Genomic DNA, 25,108 nt, shown 5'->3' on the forward strand with positions numbered 1-25,108 from the left:
ATGTTGTAGACAAACATGGTATCCATACCACTGGTGAAAAGATCAAGGCAGTCAGAGACTTCCCTGTACCGAAGTCGGTTGAAAATGTATGGTCCTTCCTTGGACTTGCAGGATACTATCGTGCATTCATTGAAGACTTTGCTTCAATTGCTTCCCCTCTCACTCGCCTTCTCAAGAAGGACTCTTCCTTCCAGTGGCGTGATGTCCATCAGACAAGTTTTGATTCTTTGAAGCTTGCTCTTACTGAAGCACCTGTATTGGCTTTCCCTGATTATAGTATCCCCTTTACTATTTGTACAGATGCTTCTGGTACAGGTATTGGAGCTGTACTTATGCAACAAGTAGATGGATGTAGACCTCATGTTATTGCATATGCTAGTCGCATTCTAAACAAACCTGAGTCCCGTTACTCTGTTACTCATTTAGCGGCCCTGGCTGTGGTGTGGGCTTTAAAGCACTTCCGTGATATCATTTTTGGATATCCTATTACAGTCTACACGGACCACACTGCTGTCACTCAGCTTTTTCAAGGAAAGAATCTGTCAGGTCGCCTAGCCAGATGGTTCCTCACGATTGAGGAATTCAATCCAAACCCTAAAGCATTTGCCCGGGCGAGCTAATCATGTTGCTGATGCACTTTCACGGAATATCCCTATTGCTGCTGTAACCGTGATTGATAACTTTTCCCTGCAGGATCTGGTAAAAGCTCAGCATGAAGACCCTGTCTGGTCTGCTGTCATTTATGCTTTGGAGTCTGGTGATGATTCCACCTTACCAGCTTTACCAGTACCTCTGTACCAATTTTCCCTACAGGACGAAGTTCTCATTTGCAATGTGGAAGTGTTTGAGCAGGATGTGGCGCAGCTAGTGATCCCTGAGTCTCTAGTTCCCATTGTTTTGTCCCTTGCTCATGATGCCCCTCAGGCTGGTCACCCAGGTCGTGACAAAACTCTGGCTATGGCACGGAAGAAGTATTATTGGCCTAAAATGCGACTAGACATTGCCTCTCATGTGGCCCGGTGTAGTTCTTGTGCCCAGAACAAAGGTTCTACGAGCACTGCTCCCATTTTAGAGTACCCTATTCCTTCTCGCCCTTTTCAGACTGTAGCTATAGACCTTTTGCAACTGCCTCGTAGCACACAGGGCTCTGTGTATGTCCTTGTATGTGTGGATCATTTTAGTCGTTTTGTGGTTCTAGCTCCCTTACATAACAAATCTGCACCAGTTGTAGCACATGCTATAGTTTCCCATGTGTTGTGTCCATACACCACTCCTTCGGTGCTCCTTAGTGATAATGGGGCTGAATTTAAGAACGAGGTTTTGGCAGGCATTTGTGCACGTTACGGCATTAAACAAACTTTTGTTACTGCTTATCATCCGGCGTCCAATGGTCATGTAGAGAGGACGAACAGGAAAATTTTGGAGATCAAATGTCACCTTGCTAGTCATTTTCATGAGTTTTGGGAGGATTGGCTTCCCCATGTTAGTGCTTGTATCAACAGCACCATAAACGCTTCCACGGGAAAAACGCCCCACTATGTTGTCTTTGGATCAGAGAAACGACTCCCTTATGACATGCTTGACAGTCCTGCTCGCCCCCTCTACAATGTGGATGACTATAGTAAACTTCAGGGTCATGTGCTGCATGATATTTATGCGTCCGTTAGGGACAAACTTGTTATTTCCAAGGCTGACATGTTAAAACACCAACATGGTCGTGCTAAGCCTGTGAACATCATTGTTGGGGATCATGTCTTTAGGAGCATGCCGGACCGCCAGTCCAAACTAAATTGTAAATTCACAGGTCCCTTTTTAGTAACAGAACAGCTCCATCCCAACAAATTCAGGGTTTTTGACCCATCTACGGGTCTTAGTGAGATTTGCCATTCTGACAGGCTTAAAAAGACACAGGTGCCCATACCTGCATTCACCCAACCTCCCCCAACACTCAATGTTCCCATTGTATCACCCATTGTGGGCCACTCGTATCATCTACGTTCACGAGGTGCTAGGCCTTGATGATCGAGTGAGCCTCTTGTATGTATTTGTATGTAATTGGATTGTGAAGTTTTGTACCCCCCTAGCCCTTACTATTGTAAATTGTGTATTTTCTTGGGCGCAGACTCATTTGGGTTTGGCGTACCTGTGGTAGGGGATGTAATCTTTGTTATATTTGCAAACTTATTTTTCTGCCAATGGTGTTTTGTTCTTCCCATTGTCCTATGTCTATTGTCTAATTCATGTGTATTTTGTATATTGTGTATTTTGTATTGTTTCATGTTTCATGTCCCGGACGTCTGGCAATTGTCCTATGTATTTTTTTTTACTGGCGCCAGTTCATATATATGTATATTTCATGTGTATGTATAATTGATTGTGTTTGTATATGTTGTTTATGTATTCCTTTATGTATGTGTATATGTGTTATGTTATGTATAGGGTGTGCTGATGAGCCAATTTCTTTCCACGCTTTTGTCATTCCCCTGTGGTGTGTGTGGAGTCAGATGTATATGTTGTCCATTTTGTCTTGCTGTGGTCAATTGTTTTTCTCATTTGCTCAGTGGGGTCACTGTGGGTGGTGGCCGAGCATTGTATTGGTGACATACTTCTTGTGTGTTGTATATACATGTTTGCAATGTTGTTTATTTATTGCTATATATTTATTATTGTATATATCTGTGAGCATTTTTTCTTCTTTTTTGTAATCGCAAATGCGATTCATGTATGCTTTTGGTAGTCTTCGTCTCGCCTCCTAAGTGTACGCACGCTATTTCGTGTAGTGAAATATTTACTTTTGTGTTGTGAAATATTTACTTTATCATATAACCCATTGTTTCATTTAAGCCACCCTAATACAGTAGAGCTTGTGTCAGGATTGGAAATGGAGAGACTGAGTGGTTCGAGGTAAAGGTGGGACTTCGTCAAGGATACGTTATGTCGCCCTGGCTGTTCAACTTATACATGGATGGGGTGGTGCAAGAGGTAAATGCAAGGGTAGTGGGTCAGGGATTGGAGATGGTTAAAGAAAATGGAGAAAAGTGGGAGGTGAGCCAGCTGTTGTTTGCTGATGACACTGCGCTTGTGGCAGGATTGGAGGAGGGATTGAGGAAGTTGGTGACAGAGTTTGGGAGAGTATGTGATAGAAGAAGCTAAAGATAAATGTGGGTAAAAGTAAGGTAATGAGATGTACAAGGGGTGAAAGTGGCAGTAGACTTGAAGTGAGCATTAAGGGAGAGCGACTGGAGGAAGTGGATAGTTTTAGATACTTGGGTGCAAATGTGGCAGGGAAAGGTGGAGTGAAAGTGGAGATAGAATGTAGATTGAGAGAAGCGAGTAAATGCCTTGGTGGATTAAAGAGTGTAATGAGGAATAGACATTTGGGAATGGATGTTAAGAGGAGACTATGAAGGAGTGATTGTGCCAACAGCACTGTATGGGGCAGAAACATGGAACATAAGAGAAGAAGAGAGGAGTAGTTTGAATGTGTCTGAGAAGTATGATGGGGGTTACTAGGCTAGATAGAGTGAGAAATGAGGAGGAGAACAGGGGTGGAAAAGGAGCTGGGAGATAGGGTTGATGAAAGAATATTAGGATGATTTGGACACATGGAAAGAATGAGTAAAGAAAGACTAGTAAAAGAGGTATGGAAGGCAGAAGTGGAGGGAGTGAACATGGGACATCCTAGGATGAGGTGGATGGATGGGGTGAAGGGGGCTTTGGGGAAGAGGGGAATGTCTGTTGAGGAAGGACGGGAGAGAACAGAAGACGGGTGAATGGAGAATGGTTGTATGTGAATGATGTGATTGCATGAGGTGGAATGGGTGGGGGGATGGAGGGTGAAGTAGTATGTGTGAGCAAATTTTGACACAGCCCGAAGGGATTTCTCCCCGTCCTCTCCTTTTAGGCAATGGGGGGACAGAGGGGGGGGGGGGTTGCTGATTTAATGAAGCGGCCTTGCTGTGGATGTGCTGTGTCTTGCAACACTGCTTCTGACCCAGGGCAGTGGACAAGGTGCAGGGATGACCCGTCATTCAGGAGGTGCTCAGATAAGAGGGAGGGTGGAGGGGTGTGGAGTGTATTCAGGGATGGAATGGGTGGGAATGAATATATGCCTTTTTCTTTTTGGCTACCTCCCTTGTAAGGGGGAAAGAGCCTTGGTATATGTATGTATGTACCTAGTTGTATTTTGTGGGACTAGAGCTATGCTTGTTTTGACCTGTTTTTGTATCTCTCCACATTCAGTTTGAGATGAGGTGTCTGAGAAGTATGACAGGGGTTACAAGGCTGGAGAGTGAGAAATGAGGAGTGAGGAGGATAGCAGGAGTGGAAAGGGAGTAGTTGTTGTTGTTGTCGTTCCCTAGACTGTCTGTCCGAGCAGTCCCGTCTCCCCAAGGAATGCCACAGCCGAAACTGGGTTTCCCACAAATCCTTTATAGAGTGTATGTTGTGCTGTTTGCGTGCATATTTGTGTATAATGCAGTCTTCCATTATGTGTTGTATGGTATGGGGTGAAGTGTTACATCCTGGGCAGCTGTTCACAATGCGGTCATCCAGCCTCTTCTGGTAGCTTAGAAGTGAGTTGGGAGATAGGGTTGATGAAAAAGTATTGGGAGTACAAGAAATTGATGCAACCTGATGGGATTTCTCCCCATCTTTTCCGCATGAGGACAGACAGGGGGGTCAGCGATTGAATGAAGCGGCCTTGCTGTGGATGTGGTGTGTCTTGCGGCACTGCTTCTGACTCAGGGCAGTGGACAAGATAAGAGGGAGGGAAGAGGGTAGAGGGGAGCGGAGTATGTAGAGGATGGAATGGGTGGGAGTGGTTTCTATTCCTTTGTTTTTTGGCTACCTCCCTTATAGGGGGAAAAAGCCTTTGGTATATGTATGTATATAGAATTCAAAGAGCAACGACAAAGATGGCACCAACACTCTAAATTGACACACAAAGATTGTCCTAACTGGAACTATCAACCCTGGAACAAAAAAGGGAAGGAGGAGATCTTCGGACCATTTTCAGATTTATGAAAGGGATGGAAATCCTCGACAGAGATGATTTATCAAAATGGGATAAGAGAAAAACAAGATATGAAAAACTCGAAAAGGATAGTTATAGAAGAGATCTGAAAAAGAATAATTTCCCACACAGTGTGGTGGATATTTGAACAAATTGGATGATTGTGTGCAAAAACTATACAAGCATGATGCTGAAATATACAAAGATGGGTCACTGTGAGCATAGCTCTTTTCCTGTATAATACAACTAGGTAAATTAATACACAAAGTGGGTAATTTATTTTCTCACACATCAAAGGGCCTTTTCCCCTTTTCGGGTCATTCAAAACTTTATATATTAAATCAAATTGCAACACAAATGATCCTACAATTAATCTATAAGTAATGAACAAGGGAACTATAGTATAGGTACAGATTTGAAAAAAGAAAATGTATCAAATCTTGGCAGCAGCAGCAAAAGACATTGTTCAGAATAAGAATACTCTTAATCTGGCAATTATATCCCAATTCACAATGTTCCCAGTAAAATATTTTTGTTTGGTGATAATAAAAAACAGTAGCCTTTCAGTTTTGGAAATTCAGTAAAGGTTCATTTAATTCAACTTTCACCGATACAAAAAAAAAAAAAAAAAAAAAAAAAAAAAAAAAAATCTAAGAACACTAAAGTATTATATTACAGTATAGCTTTTCAATTTCTTATGCATTGAATATTTAGAACATAAGCATTTCATCATGTATAGGATAATCAAGGGAGGAATACAAATAATGAATATAAACCTGTATCAGAAAGACTTAGAAAACAAATTTGTGTCATATTTGTGATGCTGGAGAACCTTTTTTTCACTAATCCCTATGCTCCAGCAAACTGGAACAATTATGAGCCTCTACAAAATCTTTTAGCTGATCACTCAATCCTGTCATCTGTGAAGCTTAAGCAGGAATGTGCACAAATGATGTCAACCCACCGAGAACAAACACTTGTAATAATAGGACTTAAGTATGTACCCATAATGGTTTGGGTGATGTCAGGGCAAGTCATACTATTAGTGGAAAAATATTTCTTAAAATTCAGTTTTTGAGGTGAAAGCACAATGGGTGCAAAATCAACTTCAACTACTTAGCCAAGTATGACATCCACCTCAAGGTTCCAGAGTTAGGGCAAGTATGTATTTTTCAGGATATATATTTTTTTTTGCATGGGCTGCCCCTTATATAGGGGCAACCCATAATGGTGTGATGTGACATGCACAATTTAATTCACACCTCATATTGCATCTAAAATGCAATTTCATTGAACTTGACATTTATTTTAAGCAATGAAAAAAAAAAAAAAAGGGGTGGTGTGAGACCCATACTGATCAGTTTGCCATACCGAATTTAGACTAAACTCCTAAAAATTAATCAATAACCCTATGAACTAAAAAATTACACTACCACACTTGTAAATGTTCGTAATAATTGACAATACTTTAAAATGTATAAATCACTTTAATTTTTTAATAACATGGAAGTTTCACTGATTTCTCAGACACTATTTTCCATGTGGTATATCACTTCATCATTATCTTAACAAATATATGCTTTTTGTAATGTTTTATAATTTATTTTGAGTTTTTTTTTGCCTGTACGAGTCACACATGGCCCCTGATTTTTTTTTTTTTTTTTTTTCCCTAACACCTTAAGGAGCCATTTTTGTTTATTTGGCTACTGTTTTCACTCAAACCCACTTTAATATGGCTATCCTTACTATTCAAATGTATAACAAATAAATCATGATATTCACAATCATGGGACACTATATTAGTAACCCAAAAAATTACATCAGACCTTTGAAAAAAACAGAAATATTATCTGGTAATCACAATGAGAGAGCAGGTGCCAAATCAAAATGACAGTGTTGTGGGGCATCTTGATCTTCCTCAGAGTGCATGATGTAAACATACAAGCAACAGTTTTTTCTCAGGAATGACTGTAACATGTCGCTCACATATATGACTTGCCACATTATCCAATTCAGTTACAAATATACCCATATAAACAAATTTGTAACTTGTTTGTCGATCTTATTACTGGTAACTTCCATCATCATCATCATTGTTATTATTATTATTACAAGGTAATTCTATTTTTTCCCAGTGGCCTTGCATTAGGTGTGCCAAAACTTTAATCCTCCAGATATAACACAAAGAATAAACATTTCATGCCAAATGTTTCAATCTTTTATTAACATATATATAAATGTGCAATTAATTTAACCATTTTCATATTCAAATATACAACATACTACTTCAGAACATTTCCCTTGCCACTCTATATTAGGGTATATAATAAAATAAAATACTAATAATAAACATGTCTGACACTTAAAGTTAATTCTTACATCATACACAAAGATACACACACACACCAATGGCTTTTTTCCCCTTATAAAGGAGGTAGCCAAAAACAAAGGCATAAAATCCATTCCATCCCCACACACATACTCATTTACCCATCTCCCTCCCTTTTATCTTAGCTCCTCCTGGATGATGGGTCATCCCAGCTTCTTGTCCACTGCCCTGGGTCAGAAGCAATGTAGCAAGACACAGCAAGGCCATTTCATCCAATCAGTGACCCCCTCTCTCTATCCCCTCATGTAGAAAAAGAGAAGACGGGGAGAAATCCCTTTGGGCTGTGTCAAAATATCATTCTTGCACACTCCCTCACCCCTCATACCCCACCCACTCCCCTCCATGCATCACAGCACCATACACACACAACCATTCTCCACTGACCCCCATCTTCTGTCCTCTCCCTCCCTTCCCCAACAGACACTGCCCTCCCTTACAATGATCCTTTACCCCACCCATCCTTCTCACCTTTGGTTACCCACTCATGTTCATTCCCTCCACCTCCTTTACTAATCTTTCCTCATCCATTCTTTCCACGCATCCAAACCATCCCAACACTCTCTCATCAACCCCATTCCCCAACTCCCTCCCCCTACTCCCACTCCATCCAGCCTAGCAATTCCCACCACACCTCTCAGGCACTTCATCTTCCTCTCTTCCCCTCCCTAAGCTCCATGCTTCCACCCCACATGGTGTTGGCAAAATCACACCTTCACACAATCTCCCAACATCCATTCCCAAATGTTTACCTCCCACCACACTTTTCAATCCCCCAAGGTACCCACCTGCCTCTCGCAATCCACACTCCACCCCCAGCCCCCCATTCCCACCACACTCACACCCATGTATCCAAAGCTATCCTCTTCCTCCGGTCTCTCCCCTATTACTCGCTTCCAATCTGCTGCCACACTGCCCACCTGCACACCTCATTACCCTGCCCCTGCCCACACCCATCACTCTCACACACTCTCCCAAACTCCGTCACCAACTTCCCCAATCCCTTCCCCGATCCTGCCACAAGCACAGCACCGTCAGCAAACAACAATTGGCTCATCTCCCATCCCACTCCATTCTCTTCAACCATCTCCAATCCGCCCATCACCCTTCCATCCACCTCTCACACCACCCCATTTGTGTACAACTGAACAGTCAAGATAACACAACACATCTCTAGCAAAGCCCCACCCCCACCTCAAACCACTCACTTTCTCCACTCCAATTTTAACACAGGCTCCACCACTCACAAAAAAAAACAAAAAACTCAACAGCCTCCCTCCTATCCCACACATCTGCAACACCTCCCACAGCACACCCAAGCCCCCCTCCCCCTGTCCAACATGTCACAATCCTCTTCCAAATCTATAAAGGCCCAAAAAAACATCCTTAGCCCCCTCCCAAATCTGCCCCACCACAATAATCTGATCCATACAACCCCCACCCATCCCAAACCCACATTGTTCCACACCAACCACTTCCCTTGTTCCCCTCCCAATCCCCTCTATCAAAACCCTCCCAACCACACTCAACAAACTGATCCCTCCAAAATCACCACACTCACACCCATCTCCCTCCTCAACAAAGTGGAACCACACCAAACAACTTCATCAGCCAGCCCAACACCACCATACCTCCCTCCTTCAGGCACCCCACATGACACCCACCCAACCCACTCTCATCACTCGAATAAATGCTCCCACCTCATCCCCCCTCACCTCTCTTCCACCCTCCTCACTCATCACCATCAAAAATATCAGCTGTAATTCACTGGTTTCAATTTCAACATTCTTCCTAATTAACTATTAAACACTTGTTTATGCCATGGCACCAAATACTGGATTATGACGACAGATGCTTGGTCCTTTCTCTTCATATTCTGCTTTAGTATGGCACACTTGGTAGAAGTCAGGCTGTAAAATAGAAACAATACTTATTAACTTCTATTTTTCATGTGTTAAAAACATACTTTATTTCATTTCTGCAGGTTCATATTTTGTGTCATGCAATATCTTAGGAATTAGAAGTAAAATCACACTTTCAAGTTACATTTCACTATATAATAAAAACTGTTGTCAGAGTTTCACAGGATGGAAACTCACAACCTTACAGTAGCTGGACATGAAATTCATGCTGTCTCTCACACACACATGACCAAATAAATTCACTTCACATGGAACACAAGGCAACTTGTTAAGCTATATTAACAACTGGTTGAACAATCATAAGATGGTAGTTGTTCTTAATGGTAAAACTTCACACTGGAAAGATGTTACAAGTAGTTTCCCAAGATCCCATGCTTGAGTAAATTCTGTTCACAGTCAGGTAAAGATATCAATAAAACTGTGGACTTTAATCCAATGTAAAGGATAGAGCAGAGATGGGTGTGGAGGAGGAATGGGGATGGTTCAAGGAGGGAGTCTTAAAGTGTGCAAGGATGGTGTGTGGAACAAGAAGGACAGGGGGAAATAGAAGAAAGGGTAGTGAATGGTGGGATGAGGAAACAAAGAAGGCTGTAGAAGAGAAGAAGCGAGCATTCACAGATTGGTTACAAAAGAGGACAGGGGAGTCATATGAGACGTACAAAGAAAAGAAAAGAGAAGTAAAGCAAAAGGTAAAGGAGGCAAAGAGGAGAGCAGATGTGAAATGGGGTAGGAGTATGACAGAAAATTTTGAAAGTAATAAAAAGATGTTTTGGAAAGAAATTAAGAGAGGAAGAGGAGGCGAATTAAGTAGGGAAGAAAAGGTAAAAGGTACAGATGGAGAGTTGATAATGGAAGAGATGGCAGTGAGGGGAAGATGGGCAGAATATTTTAGGGAGTTGCTGAATGTGAAGGAGGATAGGGAAGGAAAGATAGCTGCAGTGGGAAATGCGAAGAAAATGAGAGTGATGAGTGAGGAGAATGGAGGAGAAATAAGGAAGGATGAGGTGAAGGCAGCTGTAAAGATGATGAAAGCAGGTAAGGCACCTGGTCTGGATGGATGTCATGCAGAATGTCTGAAAAAGGGAGGTGTAGTGATGGTGGACTGGTTGGTGAGGTTATTTAATGTTTGCTGGAGAGAGGGTAGAGTACCGGAGGACTGGAGTAGTGCCTGTATAGGGGACAAGTGTGAATGTAGTAGGGAAGGCTTATGGGAGGATCTTAATTGAGAGGATTAGGAGAGGAACAGAGGGAGTAATTGGTGAGGAACAGTGTGGATTTAGGACGGGTAGAGGTTGTGTAGATCAGATCTTTGTGGTAAGACAGATATGTGAGAAAGCTATAGGAAAGGGGAAGGATGTTTTTTGGGCTTTCATGGATCTGGAAAAGGCTTATGATAGGGTAGAGAGAAAGGCACTGTGGGAGGTTATGCAGATTTATGGGATAGGAGGAAAGCTTTTGGGAGCTGTCAAGAGTTTTTATGAGAGTAGTAGAGCATGTGTTAGGATTAGAAATGGAGAGAGTGAGTGGTTTGAAGTAAAGGTGGGACTTCGTCAAGGATGCGTTATGTCGCCCTGGCTGTTCAACTTATACATGGATGGGGTGGTGCGAGAGGTGAATGCTAGGGTAGTGAGTCAGGGATTGGAGATGGTTAAAGAAAATGGAGAAAAGTGGGAGGTGAGCCAGCTGTTGTTTGCGGACGACACTGCGCTTGTGGCAGGGTCAGAGGAGGGATTGAGGAAGCTGGTGGCAGAGTTTGGGAGAGTATGTGATAGAAGAAAGCTAAAGATAAATGTGGGTAAAAGTAAGGTGATGAGATGTACAAGGGGTGAAAGTGGCAGTAGACTGGAAGTGAACATTAAGGGAGAGCGACTGGAGGAAGTGGATAGTTTTAGATACTTGGGTGCAAGTGTAGCAGGAAAAGGTGGAGTGAAGGTGGAGGTAGAATGTAGATTGAGAGAAGCGAGTAAATGCCTTGGTGGTTTAAAGAGTGTAATGAGGAATAGACATTTGGGAATGGATGCGAAGAGGAGACTGTATGAAGGAGTGATTGTGCCAACAGCACTGTATGGGGCAGAAACGTGGAACATAAGAGAAGAAGAGAGAAGGAGTTTGAATGTGTTTGAGATGAGGTGTCTGAGAAGTATGGTGGGGGTTACTAGGCTAGATAGAGTGAGAAATGAGGAGGTGAGGAGGAGAACAGGGGTGAAAAAGGATTTGAGAGATAGGGTTGATGAAAGAATATTAGGATGGTTTGGACACATGGAAAGAATGAGTGAAGAAAGACTAGTAAAAGAGGTATGGAAGGCAGATGTGGAGGGAGTGAACATGAGGGGACGTCCTAGGATGAGGTGGATGGATGGGGTGAAGGGGGCTTTGGGGAAGAGGGGAATGTCTGTTGAGGAAGGAAGGGAGAGGACGGAAGACAGAGGTGAGTGGAGAATGGTTGTATATGGATGATGTTGTGACTGCATGAGGAGGAATGGGCGGGGAAGTGGGGGGTGGGGTAGTATGTGTGAGTAAATTTTGACGCAGCCCGAAGGGATTTCTCCCCGTCCTCGCCTTATATGCAAAGGGGGACGGAGAGGGGGGGTCGCCGATTAAATGAAGCGGCCTCGCTGTGGATGTACTGTGTCTTGCGACACTGCTTCTGACCCAGGGCGGTGGGCAGGGTGCAGGGATGACCCGTCATCCAGGAGGTGCTCAGATGAGAGGAAGGGTGGAAGGGGTGTGGAGTGTATTTAGGGATGAAATGGGTGGGAGTGTTTTTATGCCTTTCCCTTTTTGGCTACCTCCCTTGGAAGGGGGAAAAAGCCTTGGTATATGTATGTATGTATGTATTCAAATATACCTGTAATACTAGGCTGTGTGGAATGGCAAATGATCATATAAATCAACTGGATATTCGAGAAGATTTAGATAAACTTGAAGAATAGCTTTTGGCAAATAAAATCCCCTAGGTGTAAATTTATGCACAGGTAAATATATTACCAAGTTTGGATATAAATTACATGAAATGACTTAACCAAAGTGGAAAGTGAAAAAGATCTCAGTAAAAACCATAAATCATCTATGCTATTGTTGTTATGTGCTGCAGTTGTGCTCCTATCCTTATCAAATCGCCTCTTTCTCTTCTTTGTTCCAGGGTTGGCAAATTTAGTTTATCCAATCTTTGTTCATATGTCAAATTGCAAAGTGTTGGTGTCATCTTTGCTGTTGCTCTTTGAATTTTTTTTTTATTATTTATGTATTTTTGAAGTGAAGTGAAGGCAGTTGTAAAGATGATGAGAGCAGGTAAGGCACCTGGTCTGGATGGATGCCATGCAGAATGTCTAAAAAAAAAGGAGGTACAGTGATGGTGGACTGGTTCGTGAGGTTATTTAATGTTTGCTGAAGAGAGGGTAGAGTGCCAGAGGACTGGAGGAGTGCCTGTATAGTTCCACTTTACAAGGGAAAAGGGGACAAGAGTGAATGTAGTAGTTTCAGAGGGATTAGCTTGTTAAGTGTAGTTGGGAAGGCTTATGGGAGGATCTTGATTGAGAGGATTAGGAGAGGAAAAGGAGTAATTGGTGAGGAACAGTGTGGATTTAGGGCAGGTAGAGGTTGTGTAGATCAGATCTTTGTGGTAAGACAGATATGTGAGAAAGCTATAGGAAAGGGGAAGGATGTTTTTTGGGCCTTTATGGATCTGGAAAAGGCTTATGATAGGGTAGACAGAAAGGCACTGTGGGAGGTTATGCAGATATATGGGATAGGAGGAAAGCTTCTGGGAGCTGTCAAGAGTTTTTATGAGAGTAGTAGAGCTTGTGTCAGGATTGGAAATGGAGAGAGTGAGTGGTTCGAGGTAAAGGTGGGACTTCGTCAAGGATGCGTTATGTCGCCCTGGCTGTTCAACTTATACATGGATGGGGTGGTGCAAGAGGTAAATGCAAGGGTAGTGGGTCAGGGATTGGAGATGGTTAAAGAAAATGGAGAAAAGTGGGAGGTGAGCCAGCTGTTGTTTGCGGACGACACTGCGCTTGTGGCAGGATTGGAGGAGGGATTGAGGAAGTTGGTGGCAGAGTTTGGGAGAGTGTGTGATAGAAGAAAGCTAAAGATAAATGTGGGTAAAAGTAAGGTGATGAGATGTACAAGGAGTGAAAGTGGCAGCAGACTGGAAGTGAGCATTAAGGGAGAGTGACTGGAGAAAGTGGATAGTTTTAGATACTTGGGTGCAAATGTGGCAGGAAAAGGTGGAGGTAGAATGTAGATTGAGAGAAGCGAGTAAATGCCTTGGTGGATTAAAGAGTGTAATGAGGAATAGACATTTGGGAATGGATGCTAAGAGGAGACTGTATGAAGGAGTGATTGTGCCAATAACACTGTATGGGGCAGAAACATGGAACATAAGAGAAGAAGAGAGGAGTTTGAATGTGTTTGAGATGAGGTGTCTGAGAAGTATGGTGGGGGTTACTAGGCTAGATAGAGTGAGAAATGAGGAGGTGAGGAGGAGAACAGGGGTGGAAAAGGAACTGGGAGATAGGGTTGATGAAAGAGTATTAGGATGGTTTGGACACATGGAAAGAATGAGTGAAGAAAGACTAGTAAAAGAGGTATGAAAGGCAGATGTGGAGGGAGTGAACATGAGGGGACGTCCTAGGATGAGGTGGATGGATGGGGTGAAGGGGGCTTTGGGGAAGAGGGGAATGTCTGTTGAGGAAGGACGGGAGAGGACAGAAGATAGGGGTGAATGGAGAATGGTTGTATATGGATGATGTTGTGATTGCATGAGGTGGAATGGGCGGTGAGGTAGTATGTGTGAGCAAATTTTGACGCAGCCCGAAGGGATTTCTGCCCGTCCTCTCCTTTTATGCATGGGGGGATGGAGAGGGAGGGTCACCAATTTAATGAAGCGGCCTTGCTGTGGATGTGCTGTGTCTTGCAACACTGCTTCTGACCCAGGGCAGTGGACAAGGTGCAGGGATGACCCATCATCCAGGAGGTGCTCAGATAAGAGGGAGGGTGGAGTGTATTCAGAGATGGAATGGGTGGAAATGATTTTATGCCTTTCCCTTTTGGCTACCTCCCTTGTAAGGGGAAAAAAGCTTTGGTATATGTATGTATGTATGTATATATATATAATCAAAACGCCAAAATGCAAGCATCCTTGTGTACCCACTCACACCTCATGACACCTATGGAGGCATCATTGTACTGAAGTGGTTAAGGACAATCTTGTGCCGCTGTTATGTGTATTCTATACACTGGAACCTTGGTTCATGCATTCAATTCATCCCTGAAAACAGTTTGACCCAAAATGTTCATAAACTGTAACATTTTCTCTCCCACTGAAATCAATGTGAAATGGATTAAGCCATTCCTGAACCTCAGATGACTGCCTATTAAATTTTTACAATACCAAAAGTTCACATACAAAGCCAATGGAGGAGGGTTCCTGGCATACCTGAAAGATGGTGATGAAGGGGATGGTAAGAAATTTTATTGTTTGGAAGGGTAGGTCCCTTCCATAAAATATCAGGTAATTGTATGGAGTTCCTTCTGTTACTCTTTTCTGTCCCTTAGCACCACTCAATTTGAGACTCAGTGGGCCTCTATTGCACTAACAAATTGTCAAATGTGATTAGTTTTTGTCTAGGTTTAAAAAAAATTCTAATGTGAGACATGGCACTGCCAATAAAAATGTTTATGCTGCAACTTGCTGCTGCTTTGTCAGGGTGAGATCATTTGATGAAATTTTGTGGCCATACCACAACAGATGCCACCAATACTCCTGGCTTGATAACCCATATTATTGCCAGCTTGTGTCATCATTTGAGATAAAGAAAAAAAAAAAAAATTGTGGTGATGAGATGCATTCATGACCAGAGCAAAGGTTCCACTGTATTTCCTATGTTGATTTAGTAAGTTAAGGGTAGTTTGGTTAATAGCTTAGTATTCTGTGGGAAGTTGTGGACAGATGATGCATTGGTGTCCTATTGCCCAGGATCTGGTGTAGGGTCAATATTGAGATAATAGGTTAGGTAGTTATTACAGGGTGCTGTACAAGTTGGGCAGTCTACCAGTACATATGTAAGGGGGGCTTTACATTGCCAATTTGGGGGGTGTGTGTGTGTAATTTTTTGTATTTACCTAATTGTAGTATATAGGAAATGAGCAACACTCATTGGGTCCTCTCTCCTATTTTCCAATTATCATATTTAGATTTGAATTATGGAAGGTGGGCAGAGTATTTTAGGGAGTTGCTAAATGTGAAAGAGGTTAGGGAGGGAAAGGCAGTTGCAGTGGGAAATGCATTGAAAATGAGTGATGAGTGAGGAAAATGGAGGAGAAATAGGGAAGGATGAAGTGAAAGCAGCTGTTAAGATGAGAGCAGGTAAGGCACCTGGTCTGGATGGATGCCATGCAGAATGTCTGAAGAAAGGAGGTACAGTGATGGTGGACTGGCTGGTGAGGTTGTTTAATGTTTGTTTGAGAGAGGGTAGAGTGCCGGAGGACTGGAGGAGTGCCTGTATACTCGTAGTTCCGCTTTACAAGGGAAAGGGGGACAAGTGTGAATGTAGTAGTTTCAGAGGGATCAGCTTGTTGAGTGTAGTTGGGAAGGCTTATGGGAGGGTCTTGATTGAGAGGATTAGGAGAGGAACAGAGGGAGTAATTGGTGAGGAACAGTGTGGGTTTAGGACAGGTAGGGGTTGTGTAGATCAGATCTTTGTGGTAAGACAGATATGTGAGAAAGCTATAGGAAAAGGTAAGGATGTTTTTGAGCTTTTATGGATCTGGAAAAGGCTTATGACAGAGTAGACAGGACGGCACTGTGGGAGGTACTGCAGATATATGGGATAGGAGGAAAGCTGTTAAGAGCAGTCAATAGTTTTTACGAGAATAGTAGAGCTTGTGTTAAGATTAGAAATGGAGAGAGTGAATGGTTTGAGGTAAAGGTGGGACTTCGTCAGGGATGTGTTATGTCACCCTGGCTGTTCAATCTTTACATGGATGGGGTGGTGCGAGAGGTGAATGCAAGGGTAGTGGGTCATGGGTTGGAGACGTTTAAAGAAAATGGAGAAAAGTGGGGGGGTGAGCCAGTTGTTGTTTGCTGACGACACTGCGCTTGTAGCAGGATCAGAGGAGGGATTGAGGAAGTTAGTGACAGAGTTTGGGAAGGTGTGTGAAAGAAGGAAGCTGAAGATAAATGTGGGTAAAAGTAAGGTGATGAGATGTACAAGGGGAGAGAGTGACAGCAGGCTGGAGGTGAGCATTAAGGGTGAAAGACCGGAGGAAGTGGATAGTTTTAGATATTTGGGTGCGAATGTGGCAGGAAAGGGAGGAGTGGGGTGGAGGTAGAATGTGGATTGAGAGAAGTGTAATGAGAAATAGACATCTGGGAATGGATGCTAATAGGAGGTTATATGAAGGAGTGATTGTACCAACAGCATTGTACGGGGCAGAAACATGGAACATGAGAGAGGAAGAGATAAGGAGTTTGAATGTGTTTGAGATGAAATGTCTGAGAAGTATGATAGGGGTTACTAGGCTAGATAGAGTGAGAAATGAGGAGGTGAGGAGGAGAACAGGGGTGGAAAGGGAACTAGGAGATAGGGTTGATGAAAGGTATTAGGATGGTTTGAACACATGGAAAGAATGAGTGAAGAAAGATTAGTAATAGAAGTGTGGAAGGAGTGAATATGAGGGGGCGTCCTAGGATGAGATGGATGGATGGGGTGAAAGGGGCTTTACAAAAGAGAGGAATGTCTGTGGAGGAAGGATGGGAGAGGACAGAAGATAGGGGTGAATGGAGAGGGGTTGTGTATAGATGATGCTGTGGTGCATGAGGGGGAGTGGGTGGGGGATGGTTGATGAGGATGTATGAGAAAAAAAATTGACGCAGCCCGAAGGGATTTCTTCCCGTCTTCTTTTCTGCATGAGGGGATGGAGAGGGGGGGTCGCCAAATTTATGAAGCTGCCTTGCTGTGGATGTGCTGTGTCTTGCAACACTGCTCCTGACCCAGGGCAGTGGACAGGATGCAGGGATGACCTGTCATCCAGAAGGTGCCAAGATAAGAGGGAGGGAGGAGGGTGGAGGGGAGTGGAATATATAGGAAATTGAATGGGTGGGAGTGGTTTCTATGCCTTTTTCTTTTTGGCTTCCCCCCATGTAGGGGGAAAAAGCCTTTGGTATATGTATGTATGTATGTAGATTTGAATAATGTATTGTTCAAGTTTGGGCTCTGTCACCTTCTAAGCTGTTCCAAGTATTCATGCACCTACATGGAAAACTGTATTTCTTCACATCCTTTAAGGTCAGAGTGCAAGAGGTTTATACTTTTTTCAAACTCCAAGCATTGCCAACCATTCCCACAAAATATTTTTGTTACTGAACTTATAATAATAATATTCATAATAATAATAATAATAATAACAATAATAATAATAATAATAATAAATAAATAAAAGTGAAAAAATCATCTGTACTTCAAAAACAAGTTCTAGAATCTTCAAAAGTGAGACACCTGACATGTCATACATTGCTATTTGGGCTATTCATGTACCATTGTAAACACTGCATCTATTGAATATCTGTGAGAAACTTTGATAAATTAGTCTATTGTGTAGCTGCCAGGTGTAAAAACAATTAAGGAATGTACCAACATGACCAATACTGTCGATAATTTGGATTTCCACATCTTTAAGACATCTGTTGATCTGCCTTCCTATTTCTGATATTTTGGGATCCTCCTTTGTAATATATAGTATCCTAACATTAAACCAAAAAAATAAATACATACATACATATACCAAAGGCTCCCTCCCCCTACATGGGGGGTAGCCACAAAGAAAAAGGCATAGAAACCAATTCCCACCCATTCCATTTCCTATATATTTCACTCCCCTCCACCCTCCTCCCTCCCTCTTATCTTGGTACCTCCTGGATGATGGGTAATCCCTGTATCCTGTCCACTGCCCTGGGTCAAAAGCAGTGTCACAAGACACAGCGCATCCACAGCAAGGCAGCTTCATAAATTCAGTGACCCCCCCTCTCCATCCCCTCATGCAGAAAAGGAGAAGATGGGGAGAAATCCCTTCGGGCTGCGTCAATTTTCTTCTCACACATACCTCCCCACCCCCCACCCACTCCCCCTCATGCATCATAGCATCATCTATACACAACCCCTCTCCATTCACCCCTATCTTCTGTCCTCTCCCGTCCTTCCTCAACAGACATTCCTCTCTTTTGTAATGCCCCTTTCACCCCATCCATCCATCTCATCCTAGGACGCCCCCTCATATTCACTCCTTCCACCTCTGCCTTCCATACTTCTTTTACTAATCTTTCTTCACTCATTCTTTCCATGTGTCCATACCATCCTAATACCCTTTCATCAACCCTATCTCCCAGTTCCCTTTCCACCCCTGTTCTCCTCCTCACCTCCTCATTTCTCACTATCTAGCCTAGTAACCCCTATCATACTTCTCAGACATTTCATCTCAAACACATTCAAACTCCTCTCTTCCTCTCTCATGTTCCATGTTTCTGCCCCATACAATGCTGTTGGTACAATCACTCCTTCATATAACCTCCTCTTAGCATCCATTCCCAGATGTCTATTTCTCATTACACTTTTCAATCCACCAAGGCATTTACTCGCTTCTCTCAATCTATATTCTACCTCCACCCCAACTCCTCCTTTTCCTGCCACATTTACACCCAAATATCTAAAACTATCCACTTCCTCCAGTCTTTCACCCTTAACCACTTCCATACGGTGACGCCTACATTGGCGGCATGAGCAAGTCAGTACTCGATGATGCCGACGTCGCCATCTTGATTATATTTATTGTAGTCGTACCTACGTAATTTCCATTCTCTCTAAACTGGCTTCATCAATTTTCTATGGTTATCAAAATACACGGGTGAAAGAGAACGAACGATTGAGCACTGACTTTATTTTTTATAATACGATTATGACGCAACATCGCACGTTGGGCAGCTAATCCTGCCAGACGTGCGATGTGCCCCGGAGTGAAGAGGTTAATGCTCACTTCCAGCCTGCTGTCACTCTCTCCCCTTGTACATCTCATCACCTTACTTTTACCCACATTTATCTTCAGCTTTCTTCTTTCACACACCTTCTCAAACTCTGACACTAACTTCCTCAATCCCTCCTCTGATCCTGCTACAAGCGCAGTGTCGTCAGCAAACAACAGCTGGCTCACCTCCCACTTTTCTCCATTTTCTTTAATCATCTCCAACCCATGACCCACTACCTTGCCTTCACCTCTCGCACCACCCCATCCATGTAAAGATTGAACAGCCAGGGTGACATAACACATTCCTGACGAAGTCCCACCTTTACCTCAAACCATTCACTCTCTCCATTTCTAATTCTAACACAAGCTCTACTACTCTCGTAAAAACTCTTGACTGCTCTTAACAGCTTTCCTCCTATCTCATATATCTGCAGTACCTCCCACAGAGCCTTCCTATCTACCCTGTCATAAGCCTTTTCCAGATCCATAAAAGCACAAAAAACATCCTTACCTTTTCCTATAGCTTTCTCACATATCTGTCTTACCACAAAGACCTGATCTACACAACCCCTACCTGTCCTAAACCCGCACTGTTCCTCACCAATTACTCCCTCTGTTCCTCTCCTAATCCTCTCAACAAGCTGATCCCTCTGAAACTACTACACTCACACTTGTCCCCCTTTCTCTTGTAAAGCGGAACTATACAGGCACTCCTCCAGTCCTCCACAACTCTACCCTCTCTCAAACAAACATTAAACAACCTTACCAGCTAGTCCACCATCACTGTACCTCCTTTCTTCAGACATTCTGCATGGCATCCATCCAGACCAGATGCCTTACCTGCTCTCATCATCTTAACAGCTGCTTTCACTTCATCCTTCCCTATTTCTCCTCCATTTTCCTCACTCATCACTCTCATTTTCTTAGCGCTTCCCACTGCAACTACCTTTCCCTCCCTATCCTCCTTCACATTTAGCAACTACCTAAAATACTCTGCCCACCTTCCTCTCACTGCCTTTATTGGAAAAGGATCTGTTTTCCTTATCCAAACAATTTCTTACTTTAGTTAGACTAATTCAAAATGAGAAAGTTCAATCTTACCTTCTTCTAGATATTTAGATGTAATTTATTGATAAGGTGAAGACTTTTCGAGAGACTGGTTTTAACTCGGCCGAGTATGTACTTACTCTCTTTCGCCTTATTGAGTCTTTCCAACTGTTATTTTAAATTGTGAAGTAATCTTTTGTTTTAAAGAGAGGTCTCTCTTTACGGTTGGGAGTAAATGTTCCTCCGAAATTGATTTACAGTAATATTAGTTGACACAAATTCTCAGCGTCTTAATTTCACAGAATCAGAGATTTGAATGAAGCCAGCAGCTAGCAGTATGCAATATCTATATTTAACTCGATCATTATTTACCTTTTCACTGACCAGAATTTTCGGAATTTATTTCAAATATTTAAATTTTCAATAGACTACAAATTATCAGTAGCAACTGATCATTAAAATTATTAATCATTCAGATTTTATCCAATAATTTAAATATACATAATTTATTACTTTAATGAAATTAAACCTCCAGAGTTCAATAAATGAGTTCAATATGACGTCACCTTTTATGTAATTTCTAATATACTCCAGACAAGAGATTGCATTTGTAACAAATGCAATGCAATCTTAATTGTGTCCAAATCAATATAAATACAAATATAATGAATCAATAAGATTTAATGCCTCATATCAATATCAATCTTTAATAAAACATTTTATTCTCACCCTTAGATTAAGGGTGCATTATTTAAACCACCACCTAAACACATGCATCACCCTGAACCAGGGTGTAGCATTTTACCCAACACCTAATACCCAATTTATAATTTATAAATAATCAAGTTTATTTTTCATAAGTTCATGCTGCTTTAATGCAGCCTTTCTTTTTGGTTTGAGATCTCTATTATTTGCAGACGGAGCTTAAGGATTTGTTTGATTTGAGTCGTTTCCAGTATACCTCTGAAGGTTGTGATGGGTTTTGACTTCCAAGAGTGATATTTAATTCCATGGGATACAAATTCTTTATTGTATGGAAGGCAATTTCTCAATTATTTTGTTTCACTTTAACCATCCTAACATTATTGTCATGCCCAATAATTATCTCTAATATTATTCCCATTAACCAAAAGGGTCTGGGTTTATTTGGATGTTTAATCAAAACTACATCTCCTTTCTTTATCTTGTCAGACCATTCTTTCTGGTAAAGATTTTTTGCATGATCCCTTAAACTCAGAAGATAGTCTTCATACCACAACCTTCTAAATTCCTCAAACATCTCATTCTGCTTGCAAAGTGCATTTTCAAGATTTTCCTGATTTTCATCATTAACCCAAATATCAGTTTCATCTTTGAACATCAATGAACCAATGTTGTTAAGTTTGAGGAATGAATTTGGAGTTATAAATTCAAATTCTTCTGAACTGGCTCTATAAGTGAGAGGTCTAGAATTAATGGCATTTTTTATGTTTGAAAGGGCAGTGAGAAACTCAAAATATGTTGATTTAGATCTTCCAATTGCCTTATACAGTTTTTTACTGTTCTGATAAGACGTTCCCATGGTGAATATACTGGGATTCTTACAGGTTTTATTTTGTTTTTTGAGAGTTCATCCAAAAATTCATTCGACTCGAGTTTTCTCTAATATGTCTCCCCCTTTCACAAATGATCAGGCATTATCACTGTACAAGTAAGTTGGAATAGTATACTGATTACAAAATCTTTGAAAGGCCAGAATGAAATTCTTAGTTGACATGTCAGGCAACAACTCAAAATGGACAGACCTGATATTAAGTGAAAATCAATATAAAATATTTACTCAAAGCATTAGTATTATCTTTTCTCAAAAACACATGACCTGTATAATCAACTCCCACATGATTGAAAGGTCTGATCAGATTCATGTGCTGCTTAGGCATACTGGTTACTTTAGGGTAATTATAGGCAAGTGCATTATACTTCTGGCAAATTTTGCAGTCCTTAATTGAAGCTTTAACAGAAGATCTACCCTTTGGGATCCAGAATCCTTGGGACCTTAGGAAATTTAAGGTAGTACTGACTCCCATGTGTTGTACCTGAGCATGACAAAATCTGGTAAAAAGTAGTGAAATGGTGATCTTTTCCCAAAAGTACAGGATTGTGCACATTATAATCAAAATAAAGTGATTTGGAAATCCTTCCTCGTGATCTCAGGATGCCCTTTTCATCAAGAAACAAGTTTAAATTCAATACTAAGGAATGCACTTCTGAATCTTTAAGTTACTTGACTTGAGTGTATCCATTTGTTTAAGGAAGCTAATTTCTTTAGCAAAACTGACTGACTGATTTATCATGATCCAATAATCCAATGCCTTCTCATGAGAGTTTTCACCACTCTTCATACAAATCCACTTGAAGAGATACTCAGTGATTTTCATAACTTTATTATAGTTTGAAAACTTATTAATGTCAAAAATAGGTTTGATTTCAACTTCCTTTCCTTGCATGGTATTGTGAGTATTGATATTTTGATTTATCAGATTAAAACCCACACTCAACAATGGGTATTTGGGCCAGGTATTTAAATCATATTTCATCCAATCTGATCCCTTGAGCCAAAATTCAAATTTATCAATGAATTTGTTGTAGGTTAAGCCTCTAGTTAAGAGATCAGCAAGATTATTTTCAGTTTTGACATAATTAAAACTAATGGGAATGTTATAATCCCTTTCAAGTTGTTGTAGTTTACTATCCATCTCACCTATTCTATTTTTGACAAACTTAGATTTTAGTTTAGTCTGTCTGGTTATTAACCAGTTGAGCACAACTTGTGGATCAACAGCAATATTAATAGTTGAATCTTGTATTGGAATAGGCATTCAAAATAGTGGAGATGCACTTTAAAGCAAGAATCACTCCAAGTAGCTCCAAGACTGGGATACTATGTTCTTTTTCCTTATTAGCAGGAGCCACTTTTGCTTTAGCAAATAAGAGGGAACTACTTTCCTTACTGGTACCATAAGCAACAAACCCAAAGCAATTTTGTGAGCAGTCACTAAAAATATTAAGTCCATACTCTTCATTCTCATTTAATGCCTGCCTATTAAAGGAGACCTGATTAGCTTTCTAAGTCTGGTTTGATATTATACCACTCATTTATTATGTCCTCGGGCAATTTTTCATCCCATCCTAATTTGTATTGCCACACCTTCCTCATCAATAACTTTCCTTTGATACTAATGGGTAAGACTAACCCCAGTGGATCGAATAAACTTGAAGTCTCGGATAACAATTATCTTTTAGTACTGACAGAGTGAAATTCGACAGGCGCAAGCTGCATCTCATCTATATTAGGATTAAATCTGTAACCTAGAATTTTCTCTGTCTCATTTGAGTGTTCAACCAATTTGCCATCCCTTTCTATCAGTTGTCTCAGTTCAAGTGAATTTGAATTCCAAGATCTTAAAATAAAACCACCAAGAGCCATTCTTTCATAGCAAAGCCGATAAAGGTCAGTCATTTCCTTAAAATTATTACCTGTGAATATTAAATTATCAACATAGAATTGACTGGAAAGAATGTTAGTGCATTTGTCAAGAGGAAATTTACTGGCATGTTCCTTGATTACATAATGTAGAATGAAGGGTGATGATGTAAATCCAAATACAAGAGTTCTATATCTATAAGCAGTCAATTTATCCCTTTCCCGAAGGAAACAAAAACTGTTCTTGTCAAACTCTTGGCTGAGCCTAATTGACAGGAAGGCCTGCTTGATGTCACTCAGCAAGATTATATCATTAGTTCTAAAGCAAAATAACAGTTTAAGCAAGGACTCCATTAGATCAACTCCAGTATATGCAGCCTCATTCAAAGAAGGTAGATTCTTATCAGTTTTTAGTGAACAATTGAAAACTGGTCTAATCTTAGTTGAGACCTGCTCTTCCATCTTAATGACTGGCCTATGTGGAATCCAAGTGTGATTATTCACCTTTTCATCAGAAAAGTCTATTTCAATCTGCTCTATGATTCCATCCTGAAGCTGCTTATCAAAGACCTCTTCATACTTTTCATAAAGATTTGACTTTTTAAGATTTTTTGAGACTCCCTAAAACTTTTCTGGCAACCTGAAAATTAGAAGGGACCAGTTCTATTTTTTCCGAATGCCAAGGAAGCTTAACCTGGTAATGGCCATCTTTAAACTGAATAGCTTCATTAAATCTAGCAATTTGTTCTTGATCTTCTGAACTATAAATTTCATTCTTACTAATTCCAATAGATTCCAAGCTAAAGAGATATTCTATCCCATTTTCAATATCTGAATCACTTAGAATGTTTTCTAGAGGATTAAAATAAGATTTAATTGGATTAAGTATCAGATTAACTGAGGTGTCATGAACTTTAGAAGACTTCTGACATTGATAATTTTGAACTTCATTACTTGCTGTTTTTTTACTAATTTGAGAAGCCTGTTTCCTAGTCAAGAAATGATTGAAATTACCAATAGGAATTACTTTATTTCCAATTACCATGCAGCTCCCTTGCAAGCACGGGGCAAATGAACATTCTGGAAGGAATTGAAGCAAGTCTACACCTATCAATGCATCCACCTCTATTAATTCATTATCCTGATTTAATCCAAAGGCTTCATCAGCCAATTCAAAACCTTGATCTTTTATATTTTTTAGGGCTTCATTCATACCCGGTACAACAAAAATGCTGAATGAAGGGTCAATAAGAAAT

The 25,108-nt window shown here is 41.1% G+C and overlaps 1 protein-coding gene across 1 annotated transcript in view; it reads right to left on the minus strand.

The window, feature by feature from the left end:
- Positions 1-6,500: 6,500 nt before the first annotated feature.
- Positions 6,501-25,108, minus strand: part of Arp3 (Actin-related protein 3) — a 197,927-nt gene continuing 179,319 nt past the window's right edge. The window contains exon 9 of the mRNA XM_076199005.1: positions 6,501-9,310. Within this exon, the coding sequence (XP_076055120.1) occupies positions 9,215-9,310 (96 nt within the window). The 3' untranslated portion in view covers positions 6,501-9,214. The remainder of the gene's footprint in view (positions 9,311-25,108) is intronic.

The sequence above is a fragment of the Oratosquilla oratoria genome, chromosome 15 (assembly GCF_046742065.1).
Source record: "Oratosquilla oratoria isolate Oo_2021 chromosome 15, ASM4674206v1, whole genome shotgun sequence".
In the NCBI taxonomy this organism is placed as follows: domain Eukaryota; kingdom Metazoa; phylum Arthropoda; class Malacostraca; order Stomatopoda; family Squillidae; genus Oratosquilla; species Oratosquilla oratoria.